Source organism: Lindgomyces ingoldianus, assembly GCF_010093535.1.
Source record: "Lindgomyces ingoldianus strain ATCC 200398 unplaced genomic scaffold BDR25scaffold_19, whole genome shotgun sequence".
Lineage (NCBI taxonomy): Eukaryota > Fungi > Ascomycota > Dothideomycetes > Pleosporales > Lindgomycetaceae > Lindgomyces > Lindgomyces ingoldianus.
The window spans coordinates 106231-121099 of record NW_022985180.1 but is presented as its reverse complement, the minus strand read 5'-3'; the positions used below and the strand labels follow the sequence as shown (position 1 = coordinate 121099).

The 14869-nt window shown below is 44.1% G+C and overlaps 2 protein-coding genes across 2 annotated transcripts; one reads left to right on the top strand and one right to left on the bottom strand.

Annotated features, from left to right (window-relative positions):
* Window positions 1–1004: 1004 nt before the first annotated feature.
* On the top strand, window positions 1005–2786 carry BDR25DRAFT_314978 (high affinity glucose transporter; the record flags this gene model as incomplete). The annotated part of the gene is made up of 4 exons (XM_033691492.1): window positions 1005–1014; window positions 1073–1148; window positions 1219–1996; window positions 2052–2786. The coding sequence occupies 4 exons, from the start codon at window positions 1005–1007 to the stop codon at window positions 2784–2786; spliced, it is 1599 nt and encodes a 532-aa protein (XP_033546563.1).
* Window positions 2787–5997: 3211 nt separating this feature from the next.
* On the bottom strand, window positions 5998–7697 carry BDR25DRAFT_304186 (uncharacterized protein). The gene is made up of 3 exons (XM_033690155.1): window positions 7404–7697; window positions 7326–7353; window positions 5998–7275 (listed from the first exon to the last, which is right to left on the bottom strand). Exons 1-3 carry the CDS (start codon window positions 7416–7418, stop codon window positions 6164–6166), a joined length of 1155 nt encoding a protein of 384 aa, XP_033546562.1. The 5' UTR covers window positions 7419–7697; the 3' UTR covers window positions 5998–6163.
* Window positions 7698–14869: the final 7172 nt, after the last annotated feature.

The window sequence follows — 14869 nt, the reverse complement described above, 5'->3', positions numbered from 1 at the left end:
TCCGAGGAAACCCTTACTCCGCGACAACATTCCATCCTACTTCGGAAACCCAACGGCCGAAGTCGCTACAACGCTTCTCAGCGCCCGCAGCACCCCCCATCGCTTCCAACACCTTGACAGCACGCCACGTCGGTCACTAAACGCTGGGAAGAGGATGTTGGTTGTGCCTTCAAAGACTTTTCATGCGCCGGCTAAGGCGTCTCGGCACATCGGCTTACTAGTCAAGCTTTCATTCCCAACGGAGGCGGTGATCGACGGCAACGGTATCAAGCCTCTAACGTGAGAGGGTTACATGGCGTGCGGAAAACCGGGATTGTTGGGTCAGCGTTGTGACCGGATTGGCTATGATCCATTCACCCTGCTTGAGTCGCGTGACGAGCTATGACGTCACTGGGGTTTGAGGTTGCGAATACTTGCATTGAGAAAAACACTACCACGTGTTATGGTGTTGAAAAGTACGTGAAGAGGAAAAGAAGAAACGCCCATGTAAGATCTGGTAAAAAGATATGAATTTATTGGTTGTTGCCTAAGAAGGTTGAGCTCATCTGCTGGTCGGTTTGGGTATGTCATGATGATCATATCTCTCGATCACAAGCTCATGAAAATCGTAACTCCGGGTACGACCGCCGACTTAATCGCCGTGTCCATGCCACCATTTTCGTCCTCTCACAGTCTCCAACTCCAGTCGCCCTTGTCAAGCTACCGTTGTCACTCTTGGGTGAGTAAAATCAGCCACTTACCATCGATGATTGCGGACTTTATACCTCGTCAGGAAATCCATCAGCAACTCCGCGTCCTGAAACTTGTCACAAGGGCATCTGATATTGCGGGGTCCCAAAGGCCGAACCACGTTACTTCGTTCCTGGGACCCCGAGCTCCTGTCCTGCTCCTTGATATAAACCCACTTTTCCCCTGCTTTGAATACCCGCATTTTTTATTCTTCTGGTTTTCTCAAGTCTGGTAGGTTACCCAACTGGCTGGACCGAGGGAGAAAAAGAGCAGCCATGATCGGAAGTAAGTAAAACGGTCCCCACGTACCTGTGTGTTCTCGACTGATGCGAACATGTTTCAGACATCTATGTCATCACCGCTATTAGCGTTATTGGCGGTGGGTTGTTCGGTTTCGACATCTCATCAATGAGCGCAATGTATGCTTTAGGTCTTACAGAAACTTTTTAGTAACCCATTTGTAAATGATGGAATTCTAACACTTTGCAGCCTTGGAACGAAACAATACAAATGCTACTTCAACCAAGGACCTCATGGCCCAGGATTTGACGGCGAATCTGACTGCTCTGGGCCCAGGAGTGATGTCCAAGGTGGTATAACTGCTAGTATGCCGGGAGGTAGCTTCCTTGGTGCCATTGCCTCGGGTTTCCTCTCTGATATCTGGGGACGCAAAACTTCAATTCAAATTGGATGCATAATCTGGTGCATTGGCTCAATTCTGGTCTGCGCCTCGCAGAATATTGGTATGCTGGTCGTCGGCCGCTTCATCAACGGTATCGCGGTCGGTATATGCTCGGCTCAAGTTCCCGTATATGTTTCTGAGCTTGCTCCACCATCTAAGCGTGGTCGTGTCGTTGGAGCTCAGCAATGGGCTATCACCTGGGGTATATTGATCATGTTCTACATCTCGTACGGCTGCAGTTACATCAACGGAGTTGCGGCATTCCGTGTTCCGTGGGGCCTTCAGATGCTTCCTGCCATCGGTCTTTACTTTGGCCTGATCTTCTTACCAGAGTCTCCACGTTGGCTCGCTAAGAAGGATCGCTGGGATGACTGCCACTCTGTCCTTGCTCTGGTCCATTCCAAAGGTGACATGAACGCTCCATTCGTTCTCCTCGAATTGAGCGAGATTAGAGAGATGGTTGAATTCGAGCGCGCAAACAGGGACGCCTCCTTCCTCGAGCTCTTCAAGCCGAAGATGCTGAATCGGTTGCATATTGGTGTATTCACACAAATTTGGAGTCAGTTGACTGGCATGAATGTCATGGTGTGTCAGACCTGGAGAATCTTCTCGTTAGTGGAATTACTAACTCCCCTTTTAGATGTACTATATTACGTATGTGTTTGGCATGGCTGGTTTGTCTGGTGACACCAACCTAATTGCTTCATCTATCCAGTACGTTATTAATGTCGGCATGACAATCTTCGCCCTCGTATATATCGACCGCTGGGGTCGCCGCCTGCCTCTCCTCATCGGTGCAACACTCATGGCAACCTGGATGTACGCTAATGCAGGTCTCATGGCAACCTATGGATCTCCCGCTCCCCCTGGTGGCGTTGACCACGTTGCCGAAGAATCATGGCAAATCAAGGGCGCTCCTGCACGAGCTGTCATCGCCTGCACATACCTCTTTGTCGCATCTTTCGCCCCAACTTGGGGACCCGTCTCTTGGATCTACCCACCCGAGCTCTTCCCCCTCCGTCTTCGAGGAAAGGCAGTCGCAATTACCACATGCTCTAACTGGATCTTCAACTTCGCACTCTCGTACTTCGTGCCCCCGGCATTCGTCAACATCCAGTGGAAAGTCTACATCATCTTCGGCGTCTTCTGTACTACCATGGCTATTCACGTCTTTTTCATGTTCCCAGAGACTTCCGGAAAGACGCTCGAGGAAGTTGAACAGATGTTCGAACATCACATTCCAGCATGGAAGACGAAGGTGGAGTTCCAGAAGATTCGACGTGCTGAAGGGGGCGAGATTGATGATAAGGAAGCGGCGATGAGGAGGCAGGAGAGCCCCGTGAGGATGGAGGCGACGGAGGGGAAGGGTAGTTAGGGGTTGCGGAGTGCAGAGTGCGGAGTGCGGAGTGCGGAGTGCGGATGAATTTGTGGGGAAGTACGGAAGGGTTGGTTTTGAAGAAGGGGAAAACACGAGGGTGGGGTTGCTAGGAGATTGGCTGAATAGGAATATGGCAATGTGTGTTCTCATTGATGCCCCTCTTTCAAATGGACTTTGTTCTAATAATTCTCTCTCATCTCAGTAACTTGAACATCGTGTAACATCTGTAGAATGAAAATGACTAGGTATGTTTTGACCGGGCAAACTAACCCCTGTTCCTTCGACACGAGCTTCCGCATGCCAAGAAACCCCAGCACTCTTTGCGCGCAACCCCTGCTCAGGTATCGGAAGGGAAAGTAAAAAGGCAGAAGATTGCTCCGAAGCGGAAGGAGAATCTATAACCGTTAAGTAAAGCCAAAATCACAATTAATGAGACAGCTCTTGTACCCTCTTATTCTGGAAGTCTGCAAATATCTTGGCTGCGCTACACCATTGTAGACACTTGATTGATTCCTGGTCCCAGTCTTCTATATATAAGAGCCTTGGGGCATAAATTGAGCAGAGGAGGTCGCAATTACTACTGCTGCAGATAGAAGGCTAAGAAATTTGCAATTGAAATCTAAGACCGCTGGCAGGTGCTCAATTATCTATCATAAATAGCCGCCAAGGCTCAGTAGCTCTCTTATCCCAACTCCAATTATGGCTTACAACAAACCCCTGAGCTGGCGTAGCCGAATGGACTACAGTTGGGAGAGTGGTTGCAGCTGCAGTAGCTACAGTATTTGGCGTGGTCAAAACCGGAGTTGAGTTTTGGATGGTGGGAGTGGTGGTCTTGGGAGTACATGGATGACCTGGTGGTTTATGAGAAGGACTTTAGGGTATGAATGAAGGAATTAGGAGAGGCGGCGGTAATTGAGGAGGGGTGCAAGAGGTAGAGAGGATCTGAGGTGGGGAGAGGTGGGAGGTTGAAAGAGGGGTTTTGGCTTTGGGGTAGCCTTTTTACGAGACATGAGGAGTTCTTGCTTCTGAGGAAGATGTAGAGCTTTGTATACATTCTACGAGACTTAGGATGTTATGATGAGGTTATAGTTGCCCCGAAGGCGGAGTCAAATGTTCTGCATATGGTAGAGTAGCGACGAGGAAGTCGATGCCATTGTCGAATTGTAGAAATAAACTGACTCCCTTTTTGGCGTATTTGAGCTTAATAAATAGTGATACATTTGGAGGTGTTCGCTATCGTTGAACTGTGGTGTTGCCCGAGTGAACGGTGGGTAGTTTTGGTGTAGTCGAGTGAAGGACTAATGAGACAGCAGAAGGACAAGTTTTGAACATGCAGCCTTGCCCCAGATCAGTATTAGAAGTTGTTTCTTTGAATTGTTGTAGCGAGACTAAAATTGGTGAATTAGCAACGCACGGTGATATCACCATCGTTCGCCACGAGGCACACTGCAGCTACGACAACTTGTCGCAGCGTTGGCAAAATATTGGACGGGGAATTAACCTACTCTACTAACATACTCCGGAGACCTGGGTAAGGGTTTAGGAGGTTGAGAGAAATTAAAGAGTTGGAACTGTGCGCTTTAGCCTTTCATATGCGAACATATCCTTAAGAGTGTTTTGTTTGGTGTGAGATAGCTGAGATATGAATTCATCAAGGTGATGTCTTGTATAGGGATTAGAGCTAGGAATTCATGGTAGTGTCGAAACTTACCCGCCCCTTTTCAGGATATATCAGTCTGACGATGTTGATATGTCCTCACGGATCTCACGATAATGCTTTGACGGCACACCCCACAAACGCCCTAGGTTCCAAGGTTCCAAGGTTCCTAGTAAAATGTTCGGGTCGCGCTTGTCGTTCGCTCAACAATTGCTTCCCTTGCATTCTGATACTATCCGGGTCACTCTCCAGGGCTAGACCAGATCTGCTTTTATAAACCCCTATTCCGCTCCTGACTGAGATGTTCACAGCCACTCACTTCCTACCCGCCACACAACAGTACTACACTTCGACGCCTGCCATCACTACTCATCGCAACCGCTACATCTATCATACAGCTATCAAAACCATCACCACTCATCAGAGAAACTTTTGTTTGCTGTTCCGGGGCTCTCCGAGTTCCGCCAAATGCTCAGGACCTACTGCTTGCTGCATGCTTAGTCATATGTTGCCTACCCTGCTTCCTAGCTCGCCCCTTGCATATGTTGACTCTTAGGAACACTCTTTTAGAACCCAATCGGGTTCCTCGTGCCTCTGCTGCTCCCAAAAGCTTCACACTTTACGTTCCGATGAGATTATTCAGTAAGAACAGTAAGGCTGAAAATCCACTTCTGCCCCCCCAAATGTGCACACTCGCACCAAAGCTGGCTGTAGCCGGGAATTTAAAACAGCATATTTCCACGAAACCACATACACAGCGAGTGGCTACACATCACACTGCACCGGCCCACCGACCCCCTTTCTACCTGCCCACCAGGAGGAACCTGCCACCAATTGGCCCCGAGCCGCCAAAAAGCACCGCCATCTACATCCTGTACGATGCTGCCACTGTCCTTCCGCACCTCCATCCTAGCACCTCGTCAAAATGAGCATTACGAACTAGAAAAGCCCCCCAACTTAAGAGGAGACACTTCTTGTTGCCAGATCACCCGGGGAATCCGACCTAGAGCGCATGAAGCTGGTCAAGGAGAATAAGGAACAAAGATGTAACCCAATGATGAAATGGGTACGGAAGAGTATTCTATCCCCGCTATTACGAAACGAGGAGTGGGAGCAGTAGCAGCACAAGCACCACCCCTACCAACGCACCAGCGCTCTAAGTCAGCCGCTTGGCGCCAAAGGCCGACCCACCTGCGCCAGCCATCGTATCAGGGGACTCCGCACTCCACCGAAGAAACGCAGGCAGCTACCTAAACGGCGATGGACAGCAGGGTTGGGAACTAGTGGGGATAGGATGTCACTGCCCCGGCTTAGTGACGATATCGAGCGGTAAGGACACGCGTGCATTTTGGGAGTGCTTGATTTTAGGCTGGGATTGCATCGTCATGATAACGTTTTAGGACAATGGGTTAGAAAAATTTGTTGAGAAGTTCAGGGATTAGAACGGATTCTACATAACATTACCTTTGCTAATGAGCAAGTACGAGAATGTTGATACTGATGTGACAACATTAGAGGCCTGCAAGCTTCATTTTGGAATAAAAATATTCCCTTCGATGTTTGCTAATACTATGTGCATGGGATTTGACCTTGCTTCTTCTGCTCACGGTATTCCTATTGAATGCTATCACATAACGTGGTTTGTGTTCAGGTTAGCTGTCTCTAATTTCTCGCTGAAACTAGGGAAAACGTCGATAGCGGTTTATCTTCTGTCTTTCTACTCCAATATCCCATCCCGACACCAGCCCGGTGCAGTCACTGGGTTACACCTCGCGACCTTCACGCCCTCCAACTGTGTCACATAATCCCAATCCCATCTCGCAGCCAATCTATACACCGGAAAATCCGTACTAACAATCTGCGCCCCGCTCTTGAAGGCGGAATCCCGCATTGTCGTGTTCTTCGCTAAGACTGTGCTGATTGGCTCATCTGCTCTCGTTCGCACGATATAGCCTTTCTTCACTAGACGTTGGATTTCAACGAGGTCGGCGCCAACGGGTTGGTTATGCTTGATGAATGCGCAATCTGGAGACCCCTCTAACGCGTTAGTGAAAATGGTGCGGTTTTGAAGGGATTCATGGCCGTTCGCGGTGTACAGGTTCCTTGGATCAGTCGTGATGTTGGCTTTCGGGTCATTGTCGAAATAGAACATGAATTTCCCGCGCACATCATCAAGCCGAGGCCATCCGTGCTGTAGAACAGATTGCTCGAGGGTGAGTCCTTTCTGGCGGACGTCATCGGGCGTAAGAAGCTGCTTTGCAGGGAGAACGGAACGGATTTCCTGGTCGATGTTGAGGAGTCGAGAAAGGGTCCAGTTCTTGGCTTCTTCGGCGCATACGCCGCCGATGATGCAGGCGTCGGCGTCGGTCTTGAGTTCCAGGTCGATGAGAATCGGAACATGCGTTGGGTTTGCATCGGACCAGGTCTTTAAGTTCTTGAGGCAATCGATGAAAGTATGACAAACAGCATTCGGATCGAAGTCTGTGACGTGGAAAACTTTGATTCCGGGTTTCTTCAACACTTCCCCATTGAATGGCCTCTGCTCATCTGTCAAATTACTCAAGGTCCAGATGAGTGGTGGGTAGTACAGTCCTCCTTTTTCATCGGAATGGAGATCGAGTTCTAAGCTGCGGACGAATTGGTATTGTAGTTGGTCAGAGAGCATGGAATGTGAATAGTAGTAATTTTGAGGCGAGGGCACGAATTTTTCGAAGATTGTGCGTTCAGCGAGATTGATTTCACGGTGGTATGAATTGTGCGTGCCAATGACTTGAATGTGGTTTAGGCGGAGATCGGAATGTGTGGATGCTGCAGCGGGAAAAGGGCCATCTACTCCAGTAAGTAATATACATAAAATCGGAAGTGATTTTTTCGCATACTGGCCAGAAGCACAACGCTTGCTGAGACCTGATGTTGTTAGCTTTCACAGTGACCTGCAGTGTTTGTGCACCGCATACCAACTCCCGAAACATCTTCGGCTGCGAAATCAACCCGAGTCCCGCAGAAACAATCGGAGTGCTCAACAAGAAGACCAATGTCGTGAGAAGCACGAAGCGTAGTCTATATACACTCTCCCACATCATATCTTCGTATAAGAACCGGCGTCCCGGGAAAAGAGGTCATCAGCACCTTCCTCCTTTGTTCTCAGCACATGGGCGTCAGATCTTCGACGATTGGACAATTAGTGCAGTATCGGAAGGGTTGGAGCCGAGGGGAAAATAGCCGTGCTGAAGCGGCGATGGAGTGAAGAGAGAAAATCGTCCGAAGGCTAGGCTTGCGACCTTGAATTGGTGGCTGGGAAGGCTAACGCTTGCTTACACGACGATCACGTGGCATTGTCGCGGAAAGTCCTCGGGTAAATTTATCCCACGGGCTAGACGCTCCTCAGGTTTGTCCGGGCTAATGACAACATTGTGGCTTGTAACGTCACGTTTTTTTTGCAGCTGTCTGCAGAGTGTCTAAGAAGATGAGAGTAAATTTGTATAACGTACCTAACAGGTTGGCCGGCCACACGGGTTGGCCGGCCACTTTTGCCAAGCCCCCACTAAACTCTACCTATCTACATAATGCCTTAACAACAACACTAGATTAAATCTTCTAAAGAACATTAGATACAGCTTACTCTTTAGGCTTTTAAATAAGACTTAAAACTTTTCTTATAACACGCTGCAGCTATTTATAATGTCTTTTACACAACACTAAGCAATTAACGCGCTAGACAGCCTTTATAAGTAGAATGCTAGCTTAAATTAAGAAATCTAACTAAGCTTTAAAAAAAAGTAGTTATTAAGTATATACTTAAGCTTATTATATATAGATTTTTTTTTAGGCTTACAGCTGTAGCTAATATAGCTAATTCCTTGCTTACAAAGCATAATCTAGGCTAGGTTAGCTTAAACTAGACTAGTATATAAGTTAAGCACTACCTTAAGTTTATAATAAAGTTTAATTATAAGTATAATTATAAAAGAGTGCTTTATAAAAATCTAGAGGTTATCTAGAGCTAGTTTTACCTAGTAGCTAACATAAAAGCTAAGTATAGTATTGTCACGGTATCCTCCCCGGATCCCAGACATAACTGTATTAGATGCGTACTAGAGTATTATTAGTGCACGTCTAACACAAACACAACACAACACAGACATAAACTTAAGTATAAACTACTTTAACACTAACTAAACCTAAAATAGGCTTAATTTATACCTAAAGCGCTTAGACTTTTAAGCTAAGTATTTAATTACTAATTTCTTTTTAAACCTTTCTGTTCTTTACATAACATCTTGTACCTACTATAATACCTTACATAGTAATTAAACTAGACCTTTATAAAGCTTTATAACCTTACTTATGCATAATTATAACATTATATTGTGTTAAAACTTTAGCTAAAAATAGCCTCTAAATTTAATCTAATAAGCTTAGTACTTATATAACTTTAAGCTATTAAAGTAAGCTAAGAAGCTTTCTAAAAAGCACTTACTTTATAAAAAAGCTACTATGTTATAAGCTTTAAAGCTTTTTAAAAAGACTTTAAAAAACAGCTTTATGTTATTAAGTAGTCTGTTTTTACTTTAACTTTTATTATAGTAGTAAAAACTAAAAACTTACTAGCCTTAAAGCTTACTTAGAAGTCTAAAGATAGCTTAACTCTTTTCTACTTAACACTGCCTATAACTTATAACTTTTTTAACTTAGTAATAAAATCTAACTAGCTTCTTAATTCTCTACTATTTAATAAAAAATAAAAAGACTTACTTTTTTTTTATATAAGCTTTAATATAAACTTAAAGAAAATATAGACTAATTTCCCTCTAAACACTTTTAGTTACTATATGCTTACTTTTAACTTAACTATAACATAACAGCCTTAATTAACTTACTAATAAATAAGGATATTATTAACTTAAATTAATTTATAGTGTTTTTATAAGTAACTTATAAAGACTTAAATAAAAAGTTAATAGCCTTAAGTTACTTAAATACTTTATAATAAAAAAAAAAAAGCTTTACTTTACACTTTACTAAGTTCTACTAACTTGCATCTAATATAGGCCTAAATAAAATAGGTCTAATTATAGCCTTATATAACTCCCTCTTAACTAAACTGTAACACGCTATAGTAAAAGAACCCCTTCTAAACAACTTTAACATGTATGTAAACTTAATTACTACCTATAATAATAACATAAAGTTTTTTTCTATATAAGCCCTAATACACCTCTAAACTAGCGCAGTTGCAAATAAAAACTTTAATGTAATAAAAATTAATTTAAATTATACTCTAGTTAGTTTTAGAAAGTGTAAAGATTATAAAAAAAAAAGTTAATACTTTAAGTATAGTAAGCATAGTTATATTTTTTAAAACTATATTATTTTTTTTTTTAAGTCTGCGTAAGTAGCGCTGCTAGTACTTATTAAAAATTTTTACTATTTTAATTTTATTTTTATAAAGGCTTTAACTTATATTTAAGCTTTAATTCTTTTTACTACTTTTAACATAGCTGCAGCTATAGCAGTAAAAGCCTGCAAAAAAGCTTGTCTTAGAGCTAAGTTACCTTTTAGAACTAATTTAACACTAAATCTTTGCTAACTTATAGGCTAAGTCTTTTACTAATAACTAGATGTACTAAGTTAATATTCTTATATATTTATAATAAAGAACTATATTAGCCCTAATATAGGCTTTTATTAACTTAGAAGTAAATAGCAATAGTATATCTACGGCGACATTTGTATGGCTGATTCAGCGGCTTAGCGAGATTTTCGCTGGCAGGGGGGGCCGTGCGCTCATCAACTTCCAGTATCCACCCATGTCCATTGCCCACCCTCTATGGGCGATATCTACGCCGCCACATGTGCAAATAGCCTGATTTTTGGTCTTATGATAGCTGCCAGGCTGCTCTAGCTTTAAAGCGCTGCAGAGCTGCATTATAATTGCTATTACGTTGCTAGGAACGCACTGTATAGCTGCTAGGTACCTCTTTATAAATGTCACAGTGTGACAGAAGTATACTGTGCTTGCACAGTATTCTAATAATGCAGCAAATTGCAGAACAATGTATTAAATTGCAACAAAAAGCAGCAAATTGCAGAATAATGCAGTAAATTGCAACAAAACGCAGTAAATTGCAGAACAATGCAGCAAATTGCAATAAGACGCAGCATATTGCAGAATAATGCAGCAAATTGCAACAAGACGCAGCAAATTGCAGAATAATGCAGTAAATTGCAACAAAACGCAGCAAATTGCAGAACAATGCAGCAAATTGCAACAAGACGCAGCATATTGCAGAATAATGCAGCAAATTGCAACAAGACGCAGCAAATTGCAGAACAATGTAGAATAGAATCCCTGCTTAGCAGCTATAACTATCTAAACACTAATTAATTAACTCTTATAACAATAACTATATATAATACTAGGACTATAAAACTAGGGGCGATTGCTCTCCTTCCGAGCGACTCTGAGATGCTTGCAGAGCTGGTCCAGCAAGACCCTCTGCTGCTGCTGCTGCTGGCTCACCTGCCACATAGCCGCCTCCTTGCTGGTCCTCCGCGCCTGCGCGATGCGCCTAATCTCCTTAATAACCTTAAGCCGCAGAGAGTACCACTGCAGCTCGCTCTAACAACCTAACCTCCACTTGTTCCCCCAGCGCCTGTCTAGCTCAGCGATGGAAGGCTAGCCCTGCAGGCCTACTGTCTATTCGCGCCAGAGATCCTCCACGGTCCTCACAGCGCGGCACATGCGATGCTTTGGTGCAGGTTCTAGCTTAGGCGCCAGCTCAAGCGCTGCTGGCAGCGGCGATGGGCTAGGCGAGCGCGCAGACGGCGTAGGCGCGAGGCTGGCCTGGGCAGAGGTATACCTGCTTGAATCTACGTCTGCCAGCGACGGCGGCGCAGCTGCTGTGTGCCTGAGTGGAGGTGGTGGCAGCAGCAGACCGCCCTGCGCCTGCGATGCCTCCAGGCGGAACATAAGGCTGCCAGACGTGAGCACCTGCAGCTGCTGAGACTGTAATCTCTGCAGCTCGCGCACGTGATTGAGCTCCTCCTTAAGCTCCCTCTTAAGCTCCCTTATCCGCTGCTTGTTCTGGGCATCTAGCGCTTGGAGCTGGTCAGCAAGCAGGGGTATCGCCTGGTACAGGACTGACAGCCGACTAGGAGCTGCCTCTGCGTCGAGAGACGCGTCGATGTCCTGAGCGAAGGCGGCGTACGCCCTGTGCTGGAACACTGGGTGGCTCCACACAGGGTGGCTAGGGAAGCGCCAGCGCAGCGCAACTAAGTCCTAGAGGATCACCTCTCTAAGGTAGAGCAGCAGGCTTGTGAGGCCCCCTGCGGCTAGGTTGTTGATCTGGCCAGCGTGTAGGCTGAAGCGGCCCTTCCACGCATTGAGCTCTGGCCAGATGAGAGACAGGAGCTCGTCTAGAGGCACAACAGCTGCGCGAGGGATCTCGAAGCAGCCTATCTGCGGCGGATGGCCAGCCATAGACCTCATGAACTTCTGCGGCAGTAAGTTAAGGTAGCAGCTAACTATTTACTCCTAATTCCACCTGCCTGCTTGCTAAATCTAATCCTTACTAACCCCTTTAAGCTCTGCTAGCTTAGCTACTCTACTGCGTAAGAGGTGAGTCTTCTTCTAAGATAAGATCCCAGCGTAACTGTACGCCTTCGCGACCCAGTCGCGCTGGGAGTTGTAGGAGAAGGCTGCTGTACAATCGCCTGTGCTGGCCTTAATTAGCTGTATGCGGTACTAGGCTAAGCGCTTACTAAAGTTAGGAAAGAGCTTGTCGCCTAGGTCCTAGCAATAGAGCAGGTAGAAGGCTAGGCTGCTAAGCATGCAGAGAATTAGCTTCCTGTGCCGCAGCGCGCCTATTGTCTTAAGCTAGCTATGCTAGTTCTGCTTACTTGCGCAGGTAGTAAATATTAGGGGCATGCAGCGCGTAGGGCCCTCCCTTTTAAACTTAAAGGTGAATAGGTCTAAGATCTCTGCAGAACAGCAGTTGCCTCTACGCGTAAGCATGTAGTGGCCCAGCATGAGATTGACTAGCGTACGGAAGTGACACTCTACTGTTGCTGAGGACAAGCTCGCGTCTGCGCTATGTGTCCACAGCTCGCTACAGAGCCGCTTAAACTTGTCCTTAGTGTAGCTGTTAAGCAGCGTGTCTCTGCCCTTGTTAGCGTACTGCTCTTAATCTTGCTGGGCATCCCTGCGCTGCAGAGACCTAAGGTACTCCCTTACGCTGTCTACGCGCGGCAATAGGTGGCTGTTTATGCCCAGCGCCTTCTGCTCTCGCCAGAGGTCAGTGATAGCTGTAATGTAGGCGTAAACTAAGCGCTAGGCAAGACGCGTCTTGTCTTAGGGGACATTGCTCCCTACCTTGTAAGACCTAGTCCTTAAGGGCTAGTTTGCAACCTCCTTAACTAGGAAGAGCAGCAGCTTCTCCTTTATAACAGTGCTGCTGTTATGGTACTGCTTCCTCTTGCAGAACGCCTAGACGCGGGAGTTAGCACAGACACAGACACACAGATAGGCAGGCAGGCAGGCAAGAATACTACCTTAAATTCCTCCTGTTTTAGAACATAGACCTAGTGCGTATTCTCTGGCCGCTGCTCGCGAATTGTAGCTAGGATATAGTGCGCATTAGCGCGCAGCTTAGCGTTGTTTGCAATGTTAACGTCTGCGCGCTCGCGACGCGCCCTGCGCTGTAGACCCATGCTCGCTCGCCTTGCCCTGCTCTTGCCCCTGAGTGAGTGTGTACAGTGAGGGAGGGTATATACAGCAGCAAGCAGTGCACGCTGAAGCTCGGGCTCGGGATGAAGGTGAGGGCAGGGCCTGGCCTGCCCTAGGGCCTCTCCATCCATACATATATGTGTGTGTGTGTGTGTGTGTGTGTGTAGTACAGGAGCCATCAGCGGCGGGCTCAGCAGGCGGCCGGTGCAGTAGGAGATGTCCACCGCACGGGCGCGAGAGCCGGGGGTGGACATCCGCAGACGCCCGCAGGAGGCGATTGGTCGAGAAGCGAGACAGCGACTCAGCCAAGGCTCAGTGCGGCCTCGAATACCATAGGTTATATTAATAAAGAACTAGTATGTAAACTAAATCTTTAGTTAACACTACTTACCTAAATAATTTACCTAACTAAATTTAATAGAAAATAACTTAAAAAAGGTTTTATTTTTTATACTATAACTATTATAATTACCTACTAACACTATAAAGAGTAGATTAAGCTCTATATAATAAACATAAAATGTTATAACCTAATCTTAGAATAACTATAGCTATATTAGCATAAGGTTGCCTTTAATTACTAAGAGTAAGTTTTAAACTTTAACTCTTTCTAATGCTAAAATGTATGCTTATGCTTACACCTAAACAACACTTAAGTAGCACTTAATATAAAAGGTCTCTAGACCTACTTTTTAATAACCTAAAAAAGAACTACTTAAGTAAGGCTAATAAGCTAGGCCTTTTACTAAAATAAGCTATATAAAATAATTTAATAACTACTTAAACTTAAAGAAAAAAAAGCCTTTAAGAAATCTTTACTTACTTAATTTAGATATAAACTAGGACTTAAACAGCAGATAGACATCTGCTATATAGAACCTACTCTATTTATAATCTTAGCTTAATAACTAGATTATAAAATCTATGTAGTTATAATTTTTAATATAAACTAAGCTTTAGCTTTTTAAAAACATACTAACTTAAAAATAATAGTTTTTTAAAACTACTATAACCTGTTACATGTCTTTTTTTAAAATAAGTCTAATAAGCTTTTAATATAACATTTATATAATTACTAGATAACTTTTAAGCCTAGTAAACAACCTAGTTATAGGCTACTATATAAGATGTTACTAAATAAATTAAAAGTGCTTTAAAAATACTTTAATAAGAACTTAAAAAAAAGGTTTATTTAAGCTAGCTTTTTACTAGTAGTGTTACTTATACTATTTATAAAGAAACTTAAAAGTAGGCTTTAATTTTATGTTAACTACTAAGGACTAAACACTATTACTATTAAAAACTAATACTTAATTTTTTTTTTATAGGAAACTTTAAGCTAACTAAGTAAAGTAAAGTATTTTATAAAGTTAGATATTATTACTGCCTTTAATAAGCTAAGAATAGTAAAGAGTAATAAGTAGCTAATAGTGTTTTAGACCTAATACAGACTATTTAAGTACTTAGTAATGCCCTTTAGCTTAGCTAACACGCCTAGTACTTTTTAACATTTTATAAATAACTTACTCTAACCCTACCTAGATATGTTCTACACTATGTATATTAATAATATTCTAATTTATAGTAATAGCCTTTTAGAGCATAAACAGCATATACGCCTAGTGCTAAAGGCTATAGAAAAAGTAGGTCTATAACTTAACATAGACAAATGTAAGTTTTACTAATTAAAGGTTA

Excerpts from the sequence above, each read along its gene's own strand:
- BDR25DRAFT_304186 (XM_033690155.1), bottom strand. Across the intron at positions 7,276-7,325 it reads AAGCGTTGTGCTTCTGGCCA|ATGGCCCTTTTCCCGCTGCA; the intron begins GTATGCGAAAAA and ends TTACTGGAGTAG.